A 21600-nucleotide genomic window follows, 5' to 3' on the forward strand; every position below is an offset into this window, starting at 1 on the left:
TGGGAGAACAAGGTGGGTGGATTGCTTGAGCACCAGAGCTCCAGACCAGACTGGGCAATGTGGCAAAGACCCCACCGCTACAAAAAGAAAAAGAAAAGAAACAAAGAAATTACCCAGGCCTGGTGCTGTGCACTTGTGGTCCCAGCTACTCAGGAGGCTGAGGTGGGAGGATCACCTGAGCCTGGGAGGTAGAGGCTGCAGTGAGCTGTGATTGTGCCACTGCACTCCAGCCTAGGCAACAGTGAGAGCCTGTCTCAAAAAAGAAAAAAAAAAATCAAACCTTTACATGTTTAAATAAAGCTTATAAGAACACAAAGAAAACCTATGGAAATATGATTATTGAAATATTAAAATTTCAATACTAATGTAGTACTTTACAAGGACAGTAAGTACAGGTTGAACATCTCTTATCCGAAATGCTTGGGACCAGAAGTGTTTCTGATTTTTGATTTTTTCAGATTTTGGAAGATTTGCATAATACTTAGCTGTAGAGCATCCCTAATCTGAGAATACAAAATCTGAACTGCTCCAGTGACTGTTTCCTGTGAGTGTCATGTTGGCGCTCAGAAAGTTTTGGATTTTGGAACATTTCAGGTTGTAGGTTTTTAGAATAGGGATGCTAAACCGGTTCCAAGGTCCACCAGCAGACTTGACTGCTGCAATAATTCTGAATAGGGACGGGCATGATGTTTGAAGATACCTGTGACAACTATAGTGGTGGTAATGAAAATAGCTGTGATATTTATTCGTGATAAAGTCACAATAATTGACTGTGGAGTGTTGTTTACATTTGTAAGGAAATTCTAAATTTCGATTACAGATTAGTGAAAATAAAAACTTTTTTTCATCCAAATTCATAGACTCCCTCCCCTAAATTTTTCCTAAAAGGCCACCTTGGCTTCAGATTTATTCTTTTTTTTTTTCTTTTCCTAAAAGGGATTCCCTAAATTTTTATCCACCAGCCCTTTGGGAGTCTGGACCCCAGGTGCGGAACCCCTGGGTAGACTGTATGCCATATTTATATGTGTGTGGCATTGTGATGTATGTGCAGATCAAATAGAAGAGAGGATGAACTCTGACAGTCTCTGAATTTAGTCCTCCTTTCTTAGATAAACTGAAATTAAAGAGGCACAAAACCCTGTAAAAATCTGACTTCTGAATTTTTGGGTATCTCACCTAAACAACAAAACATACTGTGTATAAATACATAGAAGTAGCATTTCAGGACATTCCCCTGAAAGATCCTAGCTTCAGATATTGGGATTGAGTTTAGGCCCCAGTACTCAATTACATAGTGATTAAAACTTTTACCTGGATGATTGTATTATTTGGAATCAAAAACTTGTCAGGCAGCTCTGACACCGGGTGGCTGTGATATTGGGTAAATTTCTTCTCAACATCAGTTCCATCATCTGTAAAATGAAATAACAAAAGGACCTGCCTTCAGCTTCAGGCGGATTAAATGAAATCATCTATAAAGTGTTTTCATCATGGTGCTGGCACCTAGCATTTGTGCATTTGGTCCTTAGAGACCTAATTAGAAGAGAATTTACTTTGTTTTTAAAAATGCGTCAGATCACCACTGGAGAAATAAACTATGGTATCTGCATACAGTGAATGTTACACAGCAATAAAAACGAACAGTTAGCTACCTACAACCTCAGTGAGTGGTAAGGGCTAACAGGTTCACGAGGATGTAATTTCTTAGAAGCACTTTTCTGTGTTGTATTTCACAGTAATAGTATCTACAAGGTTAAGGTCGTTTTTCCTTGTGTTCTCTTCTCTCCTCTCCCCACTCTCCTCCGCTTTCCCTGCCTCCCCCACCTCAGTCACTCACTCACATCACCATCTTGTGGTGTCATGCATTTTGGCTTGTTAGGTTCACAAACGTGGGTTTATGTATGTGTTTCTAAGTTCAGAAGCAATTTGTGGAACCCAGAGAATATTGAGATACAGGCATAGTTGATCTAGGCCAGATACCTCATCTATGAAATTAAAAAGTTGGACTCGATTAGAAACTGTCAAACTTCAGTAGGTTTAAGAACCACTAGTAGAACTTAATAAAATGCAATTCCTCCACCAGGAAGTTTGGGTTTGTGGACGCCAAGAATCTGCGTTTTGCCTAGACTTTCACCTCCACACAGGAAAGCACATTGAACCCGATAGATTCTAAAGGGCTTGTTCAGCTGTAGAGTTATAAATTATAGAGTTTGAATATGATTTAATTGAGCAGTAATTTGAAACCTTTTTTTTTTTTTTGGGACAGAGTCTTGCTGTGTTGCTCAGGCTAGAGTGCAGTGGCACGATCTCAGCTCCCTGCAACCTCCGTTTCTCAAGTTCAAGCAGTTCCCTCAGCCTCCCCAATAGCTAAGATTACAGGCGTGTGCTACCATGCCATGTTGGCCAGGCTGGTCTTAACTCCTGAATTCAAGTGATCTGCCTGCCTCGGCCTCCCAAAGGGCTGAGATCACAGGCATGAGCCACTGCACCCGGCTGGAAGCTTTTTTATTAGGATGATATGAAAAGTGATTGTTGTAAGTAATAAAGTGGTGAGCTCATCCAGGTTGCTGATCCTATTTTACTTACTTATTTTATTTTTATTTTATGTTTTTGAGACAGAGTCTTACTCTGTTGCCCAGGCTGGAGTGTAGCAGCATGATCTCAGCTTATGCAACCTCTGCCTCCCAGGTTCACATGATTCTTGTGCCTCAGCCTCCCCAGTAGCTAGGATTACAAGCGTGCGCCACCATGCCTGGCTAATTTTTTTATTTTTATTAGAGATGGGGTTTCACCATGTTAGCCAGGCTGGTCTCAAACTCCTGACCTCAAGTGATCCTCCCTCCTTGGCCTCTCAAACTACTGGAGATTACAGGCATGAGCAGCTGTGCCTGGCCTTGATCCTGTTTTATTTGTGCTTGTCCTCTTTGCAGGCATCTCACTCAGTAGACCATTGATGGAGTTTTTTAACTGAAGTTTTGAATTTTTTGAATTGAGAATCAAAGGCTTTAACTGTTGCTTTGTGTTGTCTTACCCCCAAAAGGTGTGGTCACTGTCAAAGATTAACACCAGAATGGAAGAAAGCAGCAACTGCATTAAAAGTAAGTTTCTTAGGAATGCAAAAGGCTTACAAAAGTTTTTTTTATAGTAAGTTTCTAAGATGTCCATATTCACCTGTGTATGTTTAAATAATAAGTATGCAGAGGGTTTAATGTTCAATGGGAAGCTAGTTGGCATATCAGAGTTGAAAATACTGGTTCGTTGTCAAAATCATACTGAGAACAAGGGGATAATACACATTTAAATGCTTACATTGCCTGTTTTTGTTTATTCTGTTTCCCGGATAAATGACAGTTACTCTCAGCCCTGCCATTTCTGTGAGCTGCAGAGTTCCCTCCATGGGCTGACTTTGATTTCCCACATCATTGCATTTAGATTCTCTTCTGGTGTTCAAGGCTAAGGCCCTTATTGACTCATTTTGCAAACTGCACCCAGTGCTTTATTACCTTTTTCTGAGTCTATATGAAGCAGATAATTAGTTCTTGTGGAATCTGCTGTAGCGGAAGGAAAAATTGTTATTTCTTTTACATTCCCACAGGATGTTGTCAAAGTTGGTGCAGTTGATGCAGATAAGCATCAGTCCCTAGGAGGTCAGTATGGTGTTCAGGGATTTCCTACCATTAAGATTTTTGGATCCAACAAAAACAGACCAGAAGATTACCAAGGTAAGGACTTTTCCTAGCTACTTCATTCCCCTGGTAGACAAGAACCTACTGTTCTTTAACGAGCTTGAGAACCTGCTCTACTGCAAGGTTCTCAACCTCATTGTACCTGAATTATCTACAAATGATACACAGTGATTCCTACACCCTCCGAGTCAATCTGAAGATGAAATGTGTGTCACACAGGTTTGTGTTATCACTTCATGCTTGCTTAGGTCTACGTCACATTAGCAATGATAGAAAATAGTATTCTGTGCTACTCTCTTGTCTTTCTCATTACAGTCACTTGTATTTAATAAAGATCTACATGTATTTTCTTGCTCTAATCTCTCTTCCCTTTACTGTAGGAGAGGGGTCTAACATACTACTATAGAAGAGGAGAGTCTGTAATTTGAGAGTCTTAGTCTCCTGAACTGTCAATAATAAATGGATACACAAATTCTGTTTTGTAGATAAGTAAATTGTGAGTGTCTGCTGTGAGCCCCTGAGGCAACTAAAGATAGAATTCAGGTTCCCCCCCCAGGACTAAATGCTATTTCAGCAACACTATTCTTCTTTTCTTTTTTTTTTTTTTTTTAAGAGACAGAGTCTTGCTATGTTGCCCAGCCTGGACTCAAATTCCTAGGCTCAGGCAATCCTCCTACTTCAGCCTCCCAAGTAGCTGGCATTATAGGCACTACAGTCTTAGAGAATTGTCCTGTTATTTATTTATTTATTTTTATTTATTTTTATTTTTTTTTTTTGAGACGGAGTCTTGCTCTGTCACCCAGGCTGGAGTGCAGTGGCCGGATCTCAGCTTACTGCAAGCTCCGCCTCCCAGGTTTACGCCATTCTCCTGCCTCAGCCTCCCAAGTAGCTGGGACTACAGGCGCCCGCCACCTCACCCGGCTAGTTTTTTGTATTTTTTAGTAGAGACAGGGTTTCACCGTGTTAGCCAGGATGGTCTCGATCTCCTGACCTCATGATTCGCCCATCTCGGCCTCCCAAAGTGCTGGGATTACAGGCTTGAGCCACCGCGCCCGGCCTTGTCCTGTTATTTAATTAAGATATCACAAATGGGCCGGGCATGGTAGCTCACACCTGTAATCCCAGCACTTTGGGAGGCTGAGGTGGGCGGATCATGAGGTCAGGAGATTGAGACCATGGTGAAACCCCGTCTCTACTAAAATTACAAAAAAATTAGCCGGGCACAGTGGTGGGCACCTGTATCCCAGCTACTCAGGAGGCTGAGGCAGGAGAATGGCCTGAACCCAGAATGCGGAGCTTGCAGTGAGCCAAGATCGCGCCACTGCACTCCAGCCTGGGCAACAGAGCAAGACTCCATCTCAAAAAAAAAGAAAGAAAAAAAAAGATATCACAAACAGATTATTATATTTGAGATAATCAGAGTTGCTGCGTTGGGCCAGATCCATGGTGCTAGTAAAAGTATTGGGCATAATTTGTTTGAAGCTGAAATTATGGCTAATTTGGTAAAGGTTTTTGTTGAAGATGTTATATGGAACATATGAGTGACAGAACTTTGTCATCTTAGGTTTTGCTTTATGTGAGCAGTACCAGCTCACAGGTTGGGTGGCAGCATCAACATCATAGTAAAACAAAGAGTTGTCTGTCATTGGCGATTTGCCTGGGTCCAGCTAATAGAAGGCAGGGAAGGCGGGGGTGAGCGATACAGAATCTGTCGTGTGTGAGCTGGGAAGGCAGCCCATCCTGTCTGCCTGGCTGCTGGCTTCTCCACACTCCAGCGTCGTAACTAAACTTAGTGTCTTGCTTCTCTGTAAAATGGGGATGTGCAAACCCCATTTTAAGGTACCAGAAGCTTAATTGAAATAGTACACATAAAGCATATGAGACAAATACTTGGTAAATACATGTCGTGGGCAGATCTCGAGGCTGGAGGTCTCGTCTGAAGACATAGATGTGGCCTTGGACACGTCTCTACTTGCCTCCCCAGCTCCAAAGTTCTAGGGAAAGACCTTTTTTTTCCCCTGAGTAAACACTTGCTTTTCTGCCTTTGAATAATAGTTTGTTTTAGTTTTCCTCACTTATGAAAATGTGCATGTTTTTAGTGCGGTCAGTCTGCTGCTGTTTTTATAAATTTAGTTTATTGGAACACAGCCCTACCTGTGTGTCAACATAGTGTCTCTGGCTGCTTTTGCACTGGATCAGCAGAATTGAGTAGTTGCAACAGACAGTGTGGCCTAAAATGCTGAAAAGTTTTTTTCCTAGTATACTTCACGATTTGGCATATGTCCAGATAAAGACTTGGGGAAGGGGCACTGGTTCAGATGATGGAGATGCCTGACATAGATAAGGAGCAGAGGCTGTTTCATGTTGAGGCCTTGCCCTTCTGTGTTATCAAGTGACATACTTGGTAGGCTCAGCCAGCGATACAGTGCACGATTATCTGAATAGTTGCTGAGAGCTGATGTAGTATATTTTGTGGATATTTTTGTTTTGTTTTGTTGTTTGAGATGGAGTCTCGCTCTGTTGCCCAGGCTGGAGTACAGTGGCGCTATCTTGGCTCAGTGCAACCTCCGCCTCCCGGGTTCAAGCAATTCTCCTGCCTCAGCCTCCTGAGTAGCTGGGATTATAGGCGTGCGCCACCACGCCTGGCTAATTTTTGTATTTTTAGTAGAGATGGGGTTTCACCATGTTGATCAGGCTGCTCTTGAACTCTTGACCTCATGATCTGCCTGCCTCGGCCTCCCAAAAGGCCGGCCGCCACACCTTAGATCTCTAATCCCAGCACTTTGGGAGGCCGATCCACTTTGGGAGGATCACTTGAGTACAGGAGTTTGAGAAAACTCTAAAAAAAAAAAAAAATTTTTTTTTTTCCTGACGTAGAGTCCCATTCTGTCACCCAGGCTGGAGTGCAGTGGCATGATCTGAGCTCACTGCAGCCTCTGTCTCCTGGGTTCAGGTGATTCTCCTGCCTCAGCCTCCTGAGTAACTGGGATTATAGGTGCCCATCACCACACCCAGCTAATTTTTGTCTTTTTAGTAGAGACAGGGTTTCACCATGTTGGCCAGGATGGTCTCGAACTCCTGCCTTCAGGTGTTCCACATGCCTACGCCTCCCAAAGTGCTGGGATCCCAGGCATGAGCCACTACGGCCCTCCAGAAAAGGAACTTTCTAAAGAGATTCTATTAGAACCAGTTTTGCCTTTAAACTGAAGACAGCAGATGGCATAGGTTATTCCAGTACTTCTGTGTTAGTTAATAGCCCCTGACTCTCTTGAGCAAATAAACTTATTTGGTGAACTTCCAAAGACTATTGTCATCTTGCCTCTGTGAGTTTTAATGCAGATTTGTTAAGTTCAGCTTAACAATGTTTCAAGCAAGATAGAAAAAAAGAAGCCTGGAATGGTTTTCAGTTATTTGGCTTCAAAACACCTCATACCTAGTTTTTCCATCTTTTCTATCCGGTATTTCACAGAAATAGTTCCTTTTGTATTTGGGAAATTTCCCTGCTTTCCCAGCTAGATTTTAAGCTTCTTATTCACCCATGTCCATGTTCGGTAAACATTTGTGAGTTATTCTCATTAGGAGATGGTATTTGAGCAGGGAGTTTTCGTTCACACTAACTACATAAAACTTAAGAGGAGTCAGTCTGGACACGGTGGCTTGCACTTGTGATCCCAGCACTTTGGGAGGCTGAGGTGGGCGGATCACTTGAGGTCAGGAGTTTGTGACCAGCCTGGCCGACATGGTGAAACCCCGTCTCTACTAAAAATACAAAAATTAGCTGGAAATCACTTGAACCTGGGAGGCGGAGGTTGCAGTGACCCGAGATTGTGCCACTGTACTCTAGCCTGGGCAACAGGGTGAGACTCCATCTCAGAAAAAAAATAATAATGAGAAAGGAAGAGAAATTGGTTTTCCAAGTGTTAGGTCTAGTGCAAAATGCATACTGGGGAGAAAGTTTGTTCTGTCAGAGATACACATGTTGTCAGAACTGTGTCACCCGGTGAAGCCGACAGTGAGGTAAAGACAGTCTTGGGCTGGGCCAGATGAGGCACTTGCTGAAGGCCGGGCTGAGGACCGCCTACCTTCCGTCTCCTGTAGGTGGCAGAACTGGTGAAGCCATCGTAGATGCTGCGCTCAGTGCTCTGCGCCAGCTTGTGAAGGACCGCCTCGGGGGACGGAGCGGAGGATACAGTTCTGGAAAACAAGTAAGACCATAAAATGTCAGTTTTTAATGTGTCATGATTTTGAAGCCAGAGTGTGGATTCCTTGTAAAAGATAGTTGTTTTTTTAAAAGTATGTGAAAGTGGTAAACTTTCAATTAAAGAATAATGGAGGATTGGATCCACTGAACCCAGAGGGAACCAGCCATCCAGCCTGCTCATTTGGGCTCCTCAGGATTGCTGTTGCCATGGCCAGTCAGTCCCAGGGCCTCTTTCCACACCTGCAGTCCAAGTACCAGGCCCCTAGATAGGCTTCCTGGGCCCTGGGCTAAAACAGAAGAATGTGAACTTCAGCTCCAGGCCCAGGAGCCAGGTGCTGGCATCCCATGGCACTTGTAGGTCAAGAGTGGGGATGGGATGGACGGGTTCTCCTCTGGGTAGGCTTTGGCAAACTGTGATGAGACTGGATTACCTCTTGGCCTGTATCTGTGGCATTCAGCCCCAAATCCATGGAAAATTCTACACAAATGGATAGGGGAGAAGAGAGAGAGAGAGGAGCAGATTGGTGTTTTAGATGCCCTTGTATGAAATGTGAAGCTTAACACTGATGTTCTTGTGAAAAGACAAACTTGAAGATATATAAATATTAAATGGGCCTTTACTTTTAGGAGACCAGTTAAACTCGCTTCTTTATACAGGCTCAGAGCTTACCCAAAGATTCCATGTTCTTGCCTTTTATTTTAAACTTAGACATTTAATGAGCATAGTTGCCTGGCCCCCTGCACCCTGCCTGGCAAAAGAAAGCAATGCTGACTGCTTCTTAGATTTAGTACTGAAGAACATTCTTTGAAAAAAGAAAAGGATTAAGTGTTATTTTTAGCTTTGTTGACTGGTAGGGGCTTTGTCTATGAAAGATGTAGCGGAACATCCTGGGATGAAGCAGTAGCTGTACTTGAGTCTGAATTAGAACAGTGTTTTTAAGGTGGTTCTTTGAGCCATGTTGAGGGTTCTCACTAAAAAGAGCTGGTGACGGAATTCAGGTACAGGTTATATGTTGTACTCAATGTATTGATAATTATTTGAAAGTAAAAGACTATTTACCAAGCAAAAATGATAATGCTGAAGAATGTACCCAATTTGAATACAACCATTTTCACTATTTTATTCACTAAAGAAAAACCCTAAAACTTTGTTAAGATGTAGAAGCAGTGTTATTTAAAATAGGAAAAGTATTCTTCTTGGCCAAATTGTTTGATGTTTAATATCATAAATGACAGGGCAGAAGTGATAGTTCAAGTAAGAAGGATGTGATTGAGCTGACAGATGACAGCTTTGATGAGAATGTTCTGGACAGTGAAGATGTTTGGATGGTTGAGTTCTATGCTCCTTGGTGTGGACACTGCAAAAAGTAAGTGCCTTCTACTAAGTAGTCTGTTCAGCCGCAGTGTTTTCAGTACATTGATTAGCTTATTTTTTTTTTTTTAATTTATTGATTAGCTTATTTTGAAAGGGCTGAACTAGATAGTAGATCACCACTAAGATCTCTTCCAGAAAAACTCTGACTCTAAGTGAATATTAAACATTGACAGGGCTGGGCGCAGTGGCTCCAGCCTGTAATCCCAGCACTTTGGGAGGCTGAGACGGGCGGATCATGAGGTCAGGAGATCGAGACCATCCTGGCTAACACGGTGAAACCCCGTCTCTACTAAAAAATACAAAAAACTAGCTGGGCGAGGTGGCGGGCGCCTGTAGTCCCAGCTACTCGGGAGGCTGAGGCAGGAGAATGACGTAAACCTGGGAGGCGGAGCTTGCAGTAAGCTGAGATCCGGCCACTGCACTCCAGCCTGGGCGACAGAGCGAGACTCCATCACAAAAAAAACAAAAAAAACATTGACATTAGTGCCAAGAGCTTCCTCTCTCATATTGCCGAAGATTAACAAGGGACTGACTCATGTCCGGATTTAGGGGCAGTGGTAGAACGGGAAACTCATGTGAAGGGTAGCATGGTATCTTTAGTAAAGCCACACACAAAATGTTTTCTAGGTGTGACATAACTGGGGATTGGGCAGAAATGCACAGATCAGTTGAAAAGTATAGGCCGGGTGTGGTGGCTCACACCTGTAATCCTAGCACTTTGGGAAGCCGAGGCAGGCAGATCACTTGAGGCCAGGAGTTTGAGACCAGTCTGGGCAACACAGCAAAGCCCCATTTCTACTAAAAATACAAAAAAATTGGCTGGATGTGGTGGCATGCGCCTGTACTCCCAGCTACTTGGGAGGTTGAGGCGCAAGAATCTGTTGATTGTGGGAGGCAGAGGCTGCACTGAGCTAAGATCATACCACTGTACGCCATCCTATATGACAGGAGGAGACTCTGTCTTTAAAAAAAAAAAAAATGTTTGGGCTGCAAGTTAAAATCCAAATATTTGGCCTGGTGAGGTGGATCACTTGAGGCCAGGAGTTCGAGACCAGCCTGGGCAGCATGGGGAAACCCCATCTCTACTAAAAATACAGAAATGAACGGTGGGTGGTGGCGCACACCTGTAGTCCCAGCTGTGTTGGAGGCTAGATGAGAAGATCGCCTGAGCCCAGGAGGTTGAGGCTGCAGGGAGCCATGATCGCACCACTGCGCTCCAGCCTGGGTAACAGAGAGAGACCGTGTCTCAAAGAAACAACACAAAACGAATATTTTTCTATAGCCTAGAGCCAGAGTGGGCTGCCGCAGCTTCAGAAGTAAAAGAGCAGACAAAAGGAAAAGTGAAACTGGCAGCTGTGGATGCTACCGTCAATCAGGTTCTAGCCTCCCGCTACGGGGTGAGTATCCTCATAAGGCTCATTTCATTGTGAAATATATGGTGTTTCGTTACTTCTTCCAATACTCCAGGCCTCCCTATGAGGTAGTAAAGGAGATGTTTAAACCATTTTGTAAGTGAAGAGATAAAGTCACTTTACTGTCATAACTAACAAGTCTGACACTCAGGACTGTCACCTTTTTTCTCCTAATGTCACACTGCTTCTGTGGTATACTTAATGTGAGGTGTCAGCTTGCCCAGACTTACTCACGTTGCTCATGTGGCTATTGTAAGTTGGTCCATTTGTTCTAGAGCAGATACTTTGTGTTAGTTACATACCAGGGCTTAAATATGATTGGGCTAAACTTCACAGACTGTTAAAACTCCCTGATTGATCATTGACCTCTTTGAGTCATTCCTTTGAAATCCAGGCAGTCTGGGGAATAGTTTTGTTACATTAAATTACTTATAAGGCCAGAGTGGTGGGTCACGCCTGTAATCCCAGCACTTTGGGAGGCCTAGGCGGGCAGATCGCTTGAGGCCGGGAATTCAAAGCCAGCCTGACCAACATGGTGAAACCCCATCTCTACTAAAAACACAAATATTAGCCGGGTGTGGTGGTGTGCACCTGTAGTCCCAGCTACTCGGGCGGCTGAGGTAGGAGAATCGCTTGAACCCAGGAGCAGAGGTTGCAGTAAGCTGAGATTGCACCTATGCTCTCCAGCCTGGGCAACAGTGAGACTGCTTCAATTAAAAAAGAAACAAAAATTACCTATAAGGTGGTTTTAGAAACCGTAAAGATTGTGTTATTTTGTGTTAAGTGTTAATTGGATTTTATTCTCTGATCTCTTTTTTAATAGATTAGAGGATTTCCTACAATCAAGATATTTCAGAAAGGCGAGTCTCCTGTGGATTACGACGGTGGGCGGACAAGATCCGACATAGTGTCCCGGGCCCTTGATTTGTTTTCTGATAACGCCCCACCTCCTGAGCTGCTTGAGGTAGACCACTTAAATTGCTCATAGTCCAGAAAGCTTTTTTAGCTGACAGCGAGGAACGTTAAAGCAGTCGTGACACACTGTTCATGTTATGCCCTTCTTGTTAAAAATACTCTCTTTAAAGTGGTTTTTATACTTTGAAATGGAAAAGAATGTCTGATAAGTTGCTTTTCATAACTTTTAGCATTAGAATAATTACATTGTGAACAGAAATACGAGCTTCTTAAAGATAGAGTGTATTTAATCACTCTTGCTTATCATTTTCAAAGTAATAGCACATTTATTGAGTAGCTAATCATGTAGGCACTGTTCTGGTGTCTTTATGTAGTTTTTTTGTTTGTTTGTTTCATTTAATTCTCACATGAACACTGAGGTAGATAACTGTTTTTATCTCCATTTTATATATGGGGAAATTGAGGCACAGAACCTCAAGTTTGTATAAACATACAATACGTGTAAGTATAGTCTATTTAAACAAGTAAGTGGCAGAGCCAGGCTGTGTCCAGGCGTTGTGATTTCAGAGACGTGTATATGTGTGCTAATCCCCCCCAACCACCACAGCTTCCACAGGCTTAAGAATCAGTAGCAGAAAAATCTCCTCTCAGAGAACATGCCTCTGGGTGTTTCCATACAAGGAAGTAGTCCTGGGAGAAGTCTTTTCAATGGAAGTTCTTGTTTGCCAGCTTACCTTTGGGTGTTGTATCATGCAGCCTCCTGATCATCCCTTGTCTTCTGAGTCCCACAGATTATCAACGAGGACATTGCCAAGAGGACGTGTGAGGAGCACCAGCTCTGTGTTGTGGCTGTGCTACCGCATATCCTTGATACTGGTAAGACAGACAAATAATTTCCCTTGGCTGTTCTATGCTAGATGCTCTGAGAGTACTTCCTAAATGGATTAATTTTACGGACTCCTTTACCTTTACCTTTAAAAAACGTTTGTCTGTTTAAATCAGGAGCTGCAGGCCGAAATTCTTATCTGGAAGTTCTTCTGAAGATGGCAGACAAATACAAAAAGAAAATGTGGGGGTAAGTTACTGAGTTTATTGTCTCAGTGTCATCTGAACAGGAGATTATAGGGTTTCTTGAGAGTGGGTCCCCCGTGTTTTTGTAAGCTGTGTTCCTGTGTTTGCTCTGCTAAAAATTTTTTTTTTCCTCTCCTGCCTAGCCTCCCAAGTAGCGGGGATTATAGGCGCGTGCCACCACACCCAGCTAATTTTTGTATTTTTAGTAGAGTCGGGGTTTCACCATGTTGGCTAGGCTGGTCTCAAACTCCTGATCTCAAGTGATCCACCCGCCTCTGCCTCCCAGACTCCTGGGATTACAGGTGTGAGCCACCACACCTGGCCTGCTCTGCTATATGTTTTTATTCAGGATGTGAACATTTTATCACTGGGAGGAAAAGAAGGAATGAAGGGCTGTCAGCACAGCATGCATTTTTCTCATAGGAATCATGTTTTAAATGGTGATTGGGGTGCCGGGTTAGCAAGCAGACACAGAATGAGTAGTGCACCTGAATTCTAGTATGAACTTGAAGGATGGATGAGAAAGGGGAACTAGAATTATGTTTCCTTATCCTCTTATCTAGGCACATTTTCAAAACAGTGTATCTCCTTCCTATTTTCTCTTTTTTTCTATTTTTGAGATGGAGTCTCACTCTCTCCCCCAGGGTGGAGTGCAGTGGTGCAATCTCAGCTCACTGCAACCTCCGTCTCCCGGGTTCAAGCGATCCTCCTGCCTCAGCCTCCTGAGTAGCTGGGAATACAGGCGCACACCATCATGCCCAGCTAATTTTTGTAATTTTAGTAGAGACAGGGTTTCACCATATTGGTCAAGCTGGTCTCGAACTCCTGACCTCAGGTGAGCCACCGTGCCCTGCCTCCTTCCTATATATCTTTTTGCTTTTCGTCCTCAGTATCCATAGCTTTCCCTGGGTACCTCGCGCCCCCTGCTGTCCCTCTCTCGATGACCTTGCTCCTTCTCCATTAGTCCAGCCAATGTTTATTAGATGCCTACAGAATGCAAGAACAAGCTTAATAACCCAAATGATATTGGTGGGATTTCAGGTAAAAGGGAAAATCCATATAGAAACTCATCTTTTGTTTTTTATTTATTTCTCACTCATTCCACAAAATATCTGAAGCGTGATCTTTTGTTCTCTAAGATCTTCTAGTTAGAGCGTAAGTAATTTAAAAGGCGTATTTGCCCTATAAACCAGTCTGGTTTTCTAGGTGGCTGTGGACAGAAGCCGGAGCCCAGTCTGAACTTGAGACCGCGCTGGGGATTGGCGGGTTTGGGTACCCCGCCATGGCCGCCATCAATGCACGCAAGATGAAATTTGCTCTGCTGAAAGGCTCCTTCAGTGAGCAAGGCATTAACGAGTTTCTCAGGTAATTTGTTTTCTTAGGTTGTTTATTGTTTTTTCTCTTTGTTTGGTTCTGTCGTAGTTTTTTATTTGAAACTAGGTGTATATATGAGCCAGGTAATAAATGGGATTTCAAAATGCAAACTAATTCCAGAGAATTTAGAGTTTTTAAATTGTCTCCCTATTCGTTCCTTTTTCCTTGGAAAACTCTGCTTGCTGGATGAGGAGACTGCATTGCTGCCCTCAGGCCGCCCTGTGTGCCATTCTGTGCATCTGGCCCTGGGCTCTTCCTAATTCTCATAAAAGCCTCATGGGGCCGGGTACGGTGGCTCACGCCTGTAATCCCAGCACTTTGGGAGGCTGAGGCAGGCGGATCACCTGAGGACAGGAGTTCGAGACCAGCCTGACCAACGTGGAGAAACCCTGTCTCTACTAAAAACACAAAATTAGCCGGGCATGGTGGCACATGCCTGTAATCCCAGCTACTTGGGAGGCTGAGGCAGGTGAATCACTTGAACCCAGGAGGCGGAGGTTGCAGTGAGCTGAGATCACACCATTGCACTCCAGCCTGAGCAACAAGAGTGAAACTCCGTCTCAAAAAAAAGCCTCATGGGCTAGAGGCAGCCCTCTCTGTCCATCCTCACCCTCATACTCATTGTAATCTTGACCTTGGTAAATGTGGTTTCCATTTCTGGGCACTTGGCTTTGGAATGTAGTTATTTATTTGAAAATGGGTGTTCTTAAGTGACTCCAACAATGTGCAAACAACACGATAGGTTCTCAAAACTCTAAAACAAATATACAGAGCTCTCTACCCTGCTCTGCTATTCCACTCACCTAATCATCTTTTAGGCAATACAAGGCATTGACCTAAAGAGGTTTTGCTTTCCATTCTTGCTTTCTTCCGTGTTCATTTCTTAGCTGCTGTGTGAGAGATGTTCAGCACACAAAAGGCAGTTGAGAGGCTTGTGATGAATAATGACTAGGAAGAATAGCGTGTGAAAGCCTGCAGTGCTCTTGCTGCCAGTCTTCCTGCTTGACACAGAAGTGTGTGTGTGTGTGTGTGTGTGTGTGTGTGCTGTGTGGAGAGTAGGAGCTCCAAAGTCAGGCACCTCAGTCCCAGCTCTGCCTTGAGTAGTGAAGTGGGAGGCATGGAGGAACCCTGTGAGATCAGCTGCTTCAGCCTCTGCCTAGGGGTAGACCGTGGCTCCTTCCCTCCCAGCTCTCACTCGTAGTTGGTTAGTATGCTTAATGGGTATTTTATTTTATTTTATTTTATTATTATTATTTTTTTTCCTGAGACAGTCTCGCTCTGTTGCCCGGGCTGGAGAGCAGTGGCACAGTCTTGGCTCACTGCACCCTCCACCTCCCAGGTTCAAGTTATTCTGTTGCCTCAGACTCCCGAGTAGCTGGGATTACAGGCGCCTGCCACCACACCTACCTAATTTTTGTAAAGTAGAGATGGGGTTTCACCAGGTTGGCCAGGCGGGTCTCGAACTCCTGACCTCAGGTGATCCACCCGTCAGCCTCCCAAAGTGCTGGGATTACAGGTGTGAGCCACCACGCCTGGCCAAGGGGGCGTTTTCATTAAGAAGTTTATGGGGCCGGGCGTGGTGGCTCACGCCTGTAATTCCAGCACTTTGGGAGTCTGAGGCAAGCAGATCACTTGAGGCCAGGAGTTCGAAACCAGCCTGGCCACCATGGTGAAACCTCGTCCCTACTAAAACTACAAAAAATAAGCTGAGTATGGTGGCATGGGCCTGCAATCCCAGCTACTCGGGAGGCTGAGGCACAAGAATCACTTGAACCCAGGAGGTGGAGGTTGCAGTGAGCTGAGATCGCGCCACTGCTCTCCAGCACGGGCCACAGAGCGTAACTTGGTCTCAAAGAAAAAGAAGTTTGTGGACTGCGTAAGTTTGTGATTGTCATAGAGTAGTATTTATTAAATCATGAAGTCAGAATGTGAATATAAATATATCATGTAATTTTTTTTTCTAATAATAGGTTTATTCTAGCCCATTGGTGCCATAGATTGTTAGTCTAGCTCCATTATTCTAGGAGTTGTTTGCTGAACTCTAAATATTTGTGCCCACAGTATTTCTAGCTCTGCTTTCCCAACAGCCCGATTACACCAGGTCTGGTATGTTTCAAGTACTGATGTTTCTACACATATGCACCCCCCTCTCTGCCATCCCACTGGAACCAGTCGCGTCACTGCTGACATGCTTCCTCTGTACAGGTTCACAGCAGTCTTACAAAACTCACAGGCAGCCCATGTTCTGGATCAACTTTGATAATTATTTATGTACTTAATTTGTATTTCAGCAAATGCTCTGCTATTTTTAAAAACTTACTGATAGCAACTGACTGTATCTGATGCAGGGGGCTTAGTTGGGAATGTTGAATCTGGTTGTAATGTTGTCCGTGATTAAAAAGATAATGTTCTCGAGGTGTTTCTCAGGAATGTACTGCAGCAAGAAAGAAGAAATGTCTCGGCATAAACAAAGTAGGCAGACTGTTATTTTTAAAGTTGTTTATTCTTCTGCACCAGCAGTCCATAATAAATGTGTGTGTGTGTTTTGGTCATTTTTCCCCAAGGGAGCTCTCTTTTGGGCGTGGCTCCACGGCACCTGTAGGAGGCGGGGCTTTCCCTACCATCGTTGAGAGAGAGCCTTGGGACGGCAGGGATGGCGAGGTGAGTGTCCGGGAGGGAGGCTGTGCGGGCAGCAGTCCTGGTTTACTGTCTTGAGGCTGTGCATCTCTGCACCTGGAGTCAGGTCGTCTCCATCAGACCTCAGCCCTGGTGCACCCGTGGGCCTTTTAAGAGGTTCTTCTCTGAAGACCCTTCATCTTCCTTATCACAAGTTTAAGTGCTGCATGTCATTTGATATTCTTGACAGCCAAGACACTTTCCAGTAGTCAGGTTGCTTTCCTGATTATTACCTTAAAGTGAACATTTAACCTGGAATTCATGTACTTTATCTTAGAAAAACAAAAAATGATAGCTTTGAAATTAGCACTTATTTCTGCACTGTTATGTCCCACCCTCCTCAAAAGGACATGTTCGGTGGCTTCCAGTGTTAAAGTGGTGAGTGATGTGATGTCGAAATGTTTCACCAGAGTTCTTAGCTTTTCCTTCCGTATAATCGTAGGTGCAAAGGTCCGGGTAGGGGTCAGACTGAGGAGAACCTGGGTTGTCAGCAGGGGTAGCTCTGGAGAGTTGCGCTTCTGTGAAATGAGATGTTGGCCTTCCAGGGCGTCCCCTCTGCAAATCTCACAGTGGCTTTCTGTCCCCCAGCTTCCCGTGGAGGATGACATTGACCTCAGTGATGTGGAACTTGATGACTTGGGGAAAGATGAGTTGTGAGAGCCACAACAGAGGCTTCAGACCATTTTCTTTTCTTGGGAGCCAGCGGATTTTTCCAGCAGTGAAGGGACATTGTCTACGATCAGATGACTCTCCCAGTGGCCTTTTAACCAAGAAGTAGTACTTGATTGGTCATTTGACAACACTGCAACAGTGAACTTTTGCATCTCAAGAAAACATTGAAAAATTCTATGAATTGTTGTAGCCGGTGAATTGTATCGTATTCTGTCACATTAATATTTTGAAGAAAACTCGGCTGTCGAAACGTTTTTCCCTCTCTCTGACTGCTGCTTGGATGTTCTTGGAGGCTGTTTCTTATGTATGGGTTTTTTAATGTGATTCCTTCATTTGAATATTAATGGCTTTTTCCATTAAAGAATAAAATATTTTGGATAATGCCGATAAATGTATGAAATTAGTATCTACATCATAAATTCAGAGTGATGTTTAGCAGTAAATTAATATTTTGAAGTGATACACAGATATCTTTCCTCCCCCACAAACTTTTTTAAACAAAAAACAAGATCTCTTTGCTTCAGATGGTGCCATCAATGCCTCCCCACAACAGAGATTTTACATGGAAACCGGACTCAGTGAGCACTGATTTCCCGCCCAATATTTGTCTTTGGGCTGTCTCTAGTGACTAATTATTAAGGAATCTAGCTGGTTATACAGTGCAAGGCTTTCTATGTTGTTATGAACCTCAGAATAGCCATTAAGACATGAAATACAGCAGCAGGTTACCAATGCGAACACATAGTTCGCATTTATGTAAAACATTCAGAAAAATGAAGTTTTGAATTTGTTAGAACCTTCAAAGGACTTGAGAGCATTTTATTGTAACTTAAAAAAAATAAATACAACTGTCACTAACTTTTGTGAGCAATTTCTCTGAAAAATATCTTAGTTCTGTAAGACATTTTAACCATTCTCTGGCTAAATAGTCTGCACGAACATGAGACAGGTGCCAGCTGGCCTTTCTAGTCGAGAAGACTAAGGTCAATATGGAAGTAGACATAGGGAAAATAGTCTTGGTTATTGAGTTGCAGTCCCGGGATCTCCACAGATGCCTACAAAAGAAGACATGGTCATGCTCTAAGTGCATAAACTAGTTTCCTGTCTTACACTTTCATTTTTGAGGAAGCTCTCCAGGCACCGAGCGTACATTCTGCTCTGCGTAGCTGTGGCCCACCCGCTCCAGCCCTCTCCTTGCTGTGCTTTAATGTGTATGACATGTAGATTTTCATAACAGGCTAACAAATTGTTTTGTTTTTGAGACAGTCTCTGTCACCCAGGCTGTAGCGCAGTGGCATGATCTCAGCTCACTACAACCTCTGCCTCCTGGGTTCAAGCAATTTTCCTGCCTCAGACTCCCAAGTAGCTGGGATTACAGGCATGCACCACCACTCCTGGCTAATTTTTTGTTGCTGCTGTTTTTTTTGAGACAGAGTCTTTCTCTGTTGCTAAGCTGGAGTACAGTGGCGTGATCTCAGCTCACTCAACCTCCGCCTCCCAGGTTCAAGCGATTCTCCTGCCTCAACCTCCCAAGTAGCTGGGACTATAGGCACACACCACCACACCCAGCTAATTTTTGTATTTTTAGTAGAAACGGGGTTTCACAATGTTGGCCAGGTTGGTCTCGATCTCTTGACTTCATGATCCACCTGCCTCGACCTCCCAAAGTGCTGGGATTACAGTGCCCGGCCCAATTTTTTTTTTTTTTTACTAGAGACAGGGTCTTACCATAACCCTTGACCTCAGGTGATCCGCCTGCCTCCCAAAGTGTTGGGATTACGGGTAGATACCAGTTTTTTGAAAGTATCTCCCATTCTACGGTAAGATGCTGACCTTACTGTGGAAATACTGCTGTTTCTGGATACCTACATCCAGTATACTTGTAGCGGCTACTTCATCCAGATGTCGGAAGACAGAGTTTAGAACCTCTCTTAAACGCTTGGTGGATGACTTCTTAAGCGGCTGCAGGAGCACTGCCTGGAAGTTCACTGGTAGTCCATACCTTTTCAGATAGACAAAATATGTCAGTTACTACTAGAAATGCGAAGACGGATAGAAGGAATCTGACAAGACACGAGTACATTCCAAAGATGAAAAGCTTCAACCAACACAGCTTCGTAAAGTCAAACTCGAGCAAAATGCTTAGGGTAGCGGTGATCTCTGGATAGAAAAAGCTCTAGAATTTGCTAACCCCCTTCTGATACCTAGTTTTCAACTGTAGAGCCAAAGAGGGCATCCCTCTGGCCATGAGTGACAGTTCATGGCGCGTGCTCAAGCTGAATGCGGGTAGTTGGACTGAACATTCGGACTCAAGGCGTTTGTCTAAAACCCACCTTGGCCATTTTTCTCCACTAAAGGAGAGGCAAAAATCTGGTTTATCAAGGTGGTTATTATTTTCGCTGAGTTCTTGGGTAGATAGAAAACATTTTTAATGTACCTAGTTGGATACCTGAGCCCATGAAAACCAGTTGTTGGGGTGAGCTGTTCCTGTGGTTTTAGCCCACACAAAATACAGCAAGTGCTGTAAATGGCAAACAGTTTGTGATTGTTGAAGTATTTTTATACTCTCAGGGAGCAAAGGACTGGATGTTCAGTAGTTAGCACCTGTGTTCCCTCGGGATCCCTAGGCCTTGATGTGAACTCCATCTTTACAGGCCCTTTCACCCACCTATTGCTCTGATTTATCTAGAGTGGGGTCTGCCATATACATCAGTCCTGGGAGCAGGACCTATTAATATTACTAAGGTTTTACTTTTTTTTTTTTTTTTTGAGACGGGGTCTCGCTCTGTCACCCGGGCTGGAGTGCAATGGCACGATCTTGGTTCACTGCAACCTCCGCTTCCCGGGTTCAACCTGTTCTCCTGCCTCAGCCTCCCAAGTAGCTGGGATTACAGGCACCCGCCACCACCACACCAGGCTAATTCCACCATAGTCATTACCAAGTTGTCCTGGAGGTTGTTTATCCATCTAGGACCCATCCTTAAAGCTGAAAGCACTCCTCCCCCAGCAGCGTGGCTTGAGGGAGAAGCCTGTTGTGCTTGCTGTGGTGGGTGGTAGGCACCCTAGGTCCTTAATGGACATGCACTCCAGCCCTTAACCTTTCCTCAGCCTCTGCGCTCTTCCGACCCTTCCCGGCCCTGTCCTGTCTCTGTGGCACCCATCCTGCGAATAATGCCTTCTCCATTCTGCCCAGAACAAGACCCCATGCCAGGCGCAGTGGCGCGCACCTGTAATCCCAGCACTTTGGGGAACCAAGGCAGGCTGGATCACCTGAGGTCAGGAGTTCAAGACCAGCCTGGCCAACATGGTGAAACCCCATCGCTACTAAAATTACAAAAATTACATGCCTATAATCCCAGCTACTTGGAAGGCTGAGGCAGGAGAATTGCTTGAACCCAGGAGGCGGAGGTTGCAGTGAGACAAGACTGCCACTGCACTCCAGCCTGGGCGACAGCAAGAGTCCATTTCAAAAAAAAAGGACCCCAGGAGGGACTGGCCCATCCCCCTCATTCTCCCCAAGGCCCCGCCCCATGCTGTGCCCTCCTCTGGTCAAGGCCCTGCCCCTGCTGTTCCCTGCAGTCACTTGGTGGGGAGCCATTCATGCTGAGGGACTGTAGGTAAGACATCCTCGACCCTCCGCTGTAGGGCTCGGCCCTTCTACTCTCGCTTCCCTTGATCAGCGCCCCACCCGGCTAACATAAGAACGCCCACTGCACGCAGCTCTCATGCCGCCGGGCTTCCCGAGAGCCAGATCTGAAAGTCTGATGCCTGTCACTCACTCCTTTAACCACTGCCCGCCAGCGTCTCACACCGATGCCCTCCTACCAGCCAAATCCCAGGGACAGCTACAGCCTTCACTTTTCCTTCTCGCACCTCCTCTTGCTCCTTAAATGCTGGGTGTCCCTGTGGTACTGTTTCCCGCTGCTACGCTCCCTGGATGATCCGTCCACTTACCTGCTACTGGTGATTGCCTATCATCTCCCCCAACCAGACCCAAGGATCCAGCCACCTGGCGGGGCTCAGCAGCCTCGCCGCTGCCCCACCCCCCACCTGTTTTCGTCTTGGGTCACTTAAGCAGCTGGGATTCGTCATCCATGAGGATGAACCCCACCTCCTCAACCAAGGACTGTGCCTGCGTCACACTGGCTTTATTCAGTCAACAAACATTTCATGTCTACTCTTTGTCCAACTCTGTGCTGGGTGGCAGAGGTACAGAGA

At 44.7% G+C, this 21600-nt stretch overlaps 2 protein-coding genes across 11 annotated transcripts in view; one reads left to right on the plus strand and one right to left on the minus strand.

Annotated features, from left to right (window-relative positions):
- Nucleotides 1-18240, plus strand: part of PDIA6 (protein disulfide isomerase family A member 6) — a 28236-nt gene extending 9996 nt beyond the window's left edge. For both annotated transcript variants that reach the window (XM_065527436.1, XM_005576563.4), the window contains 11 exons: nt 3041-3098; nt 3596-3722; nt 7785-7891; nt 9124-9254; nt 10545-10659; nt 11498-11638; nt 12381-12465; nt 12592-12664; nt 13867-14025; nt 16599-16695; nt 17299-18240. In XM_065527436.1, the coding sequence (XP_065383508.1) occupies nt 3041-3098; nt 3596-3722; nt 7785-7891; nt 9124-9254; nt 10545-10659; nt 11498-11638; nt 12381-12465; nt 12592-12664; nt 13867-14025; nt 16599-16695; nt 17299-17367 (1162 nt within the window). In that variant the 3' untranslated portion in view covers nt 17368-18240. The remainder of the gene's footprint in view (nt 1-3040; nt 3099-3595; nt 3723-7784; nt 7892-9123; nt 9255-10544; nt 10660-11497; nt 11639-12380; nt 12466-12591; nt 12665-13866; nt 14026-16598; nt 16696-17298) is intronic.
- The window catches only part of ATP6V1C2 (ATPase H+ transporting V1 subunit C2), a 99557-nt gene continuing 94478 nt past the window's right edge, over nt 16522-21600 (minus strand). For all 9 annotated transcript variants that reach the window (XM_074012366.1, XM_074012364.1, XM_074012365.1 and 6 more), the window contains 2 exons: nt 19252-19384; nt 16522-18437 (listed from right to left, as the gene is read on the minus strand). In XM_074012366.1, the coding sequence (XP_073868467.1) occupies nt 18348-18437; nt 19252-19384 (223 nt within the window). In that variant the 3' untranslated portion in view covers nt 16522-18347. The remainder of the gene's footprint in view (nt 18438-19251; nt 19385-21600) is intronic.

The sequence above is a fragment of the Macaca fascicularis genome, chromosome 13 (assembly GCF_037993035.2).
Source record: "Macaca fascicularis isolate 582-1 chromosome 13, T2T-MFA8v1.1".
Classification (NCBI taxonomy): domain Eukaryota; kingdom Metazoa; phylum Chordata; class Mammalia; order Primates; family Cercopithecidae; genus Macaca; species Macaca fascicularis.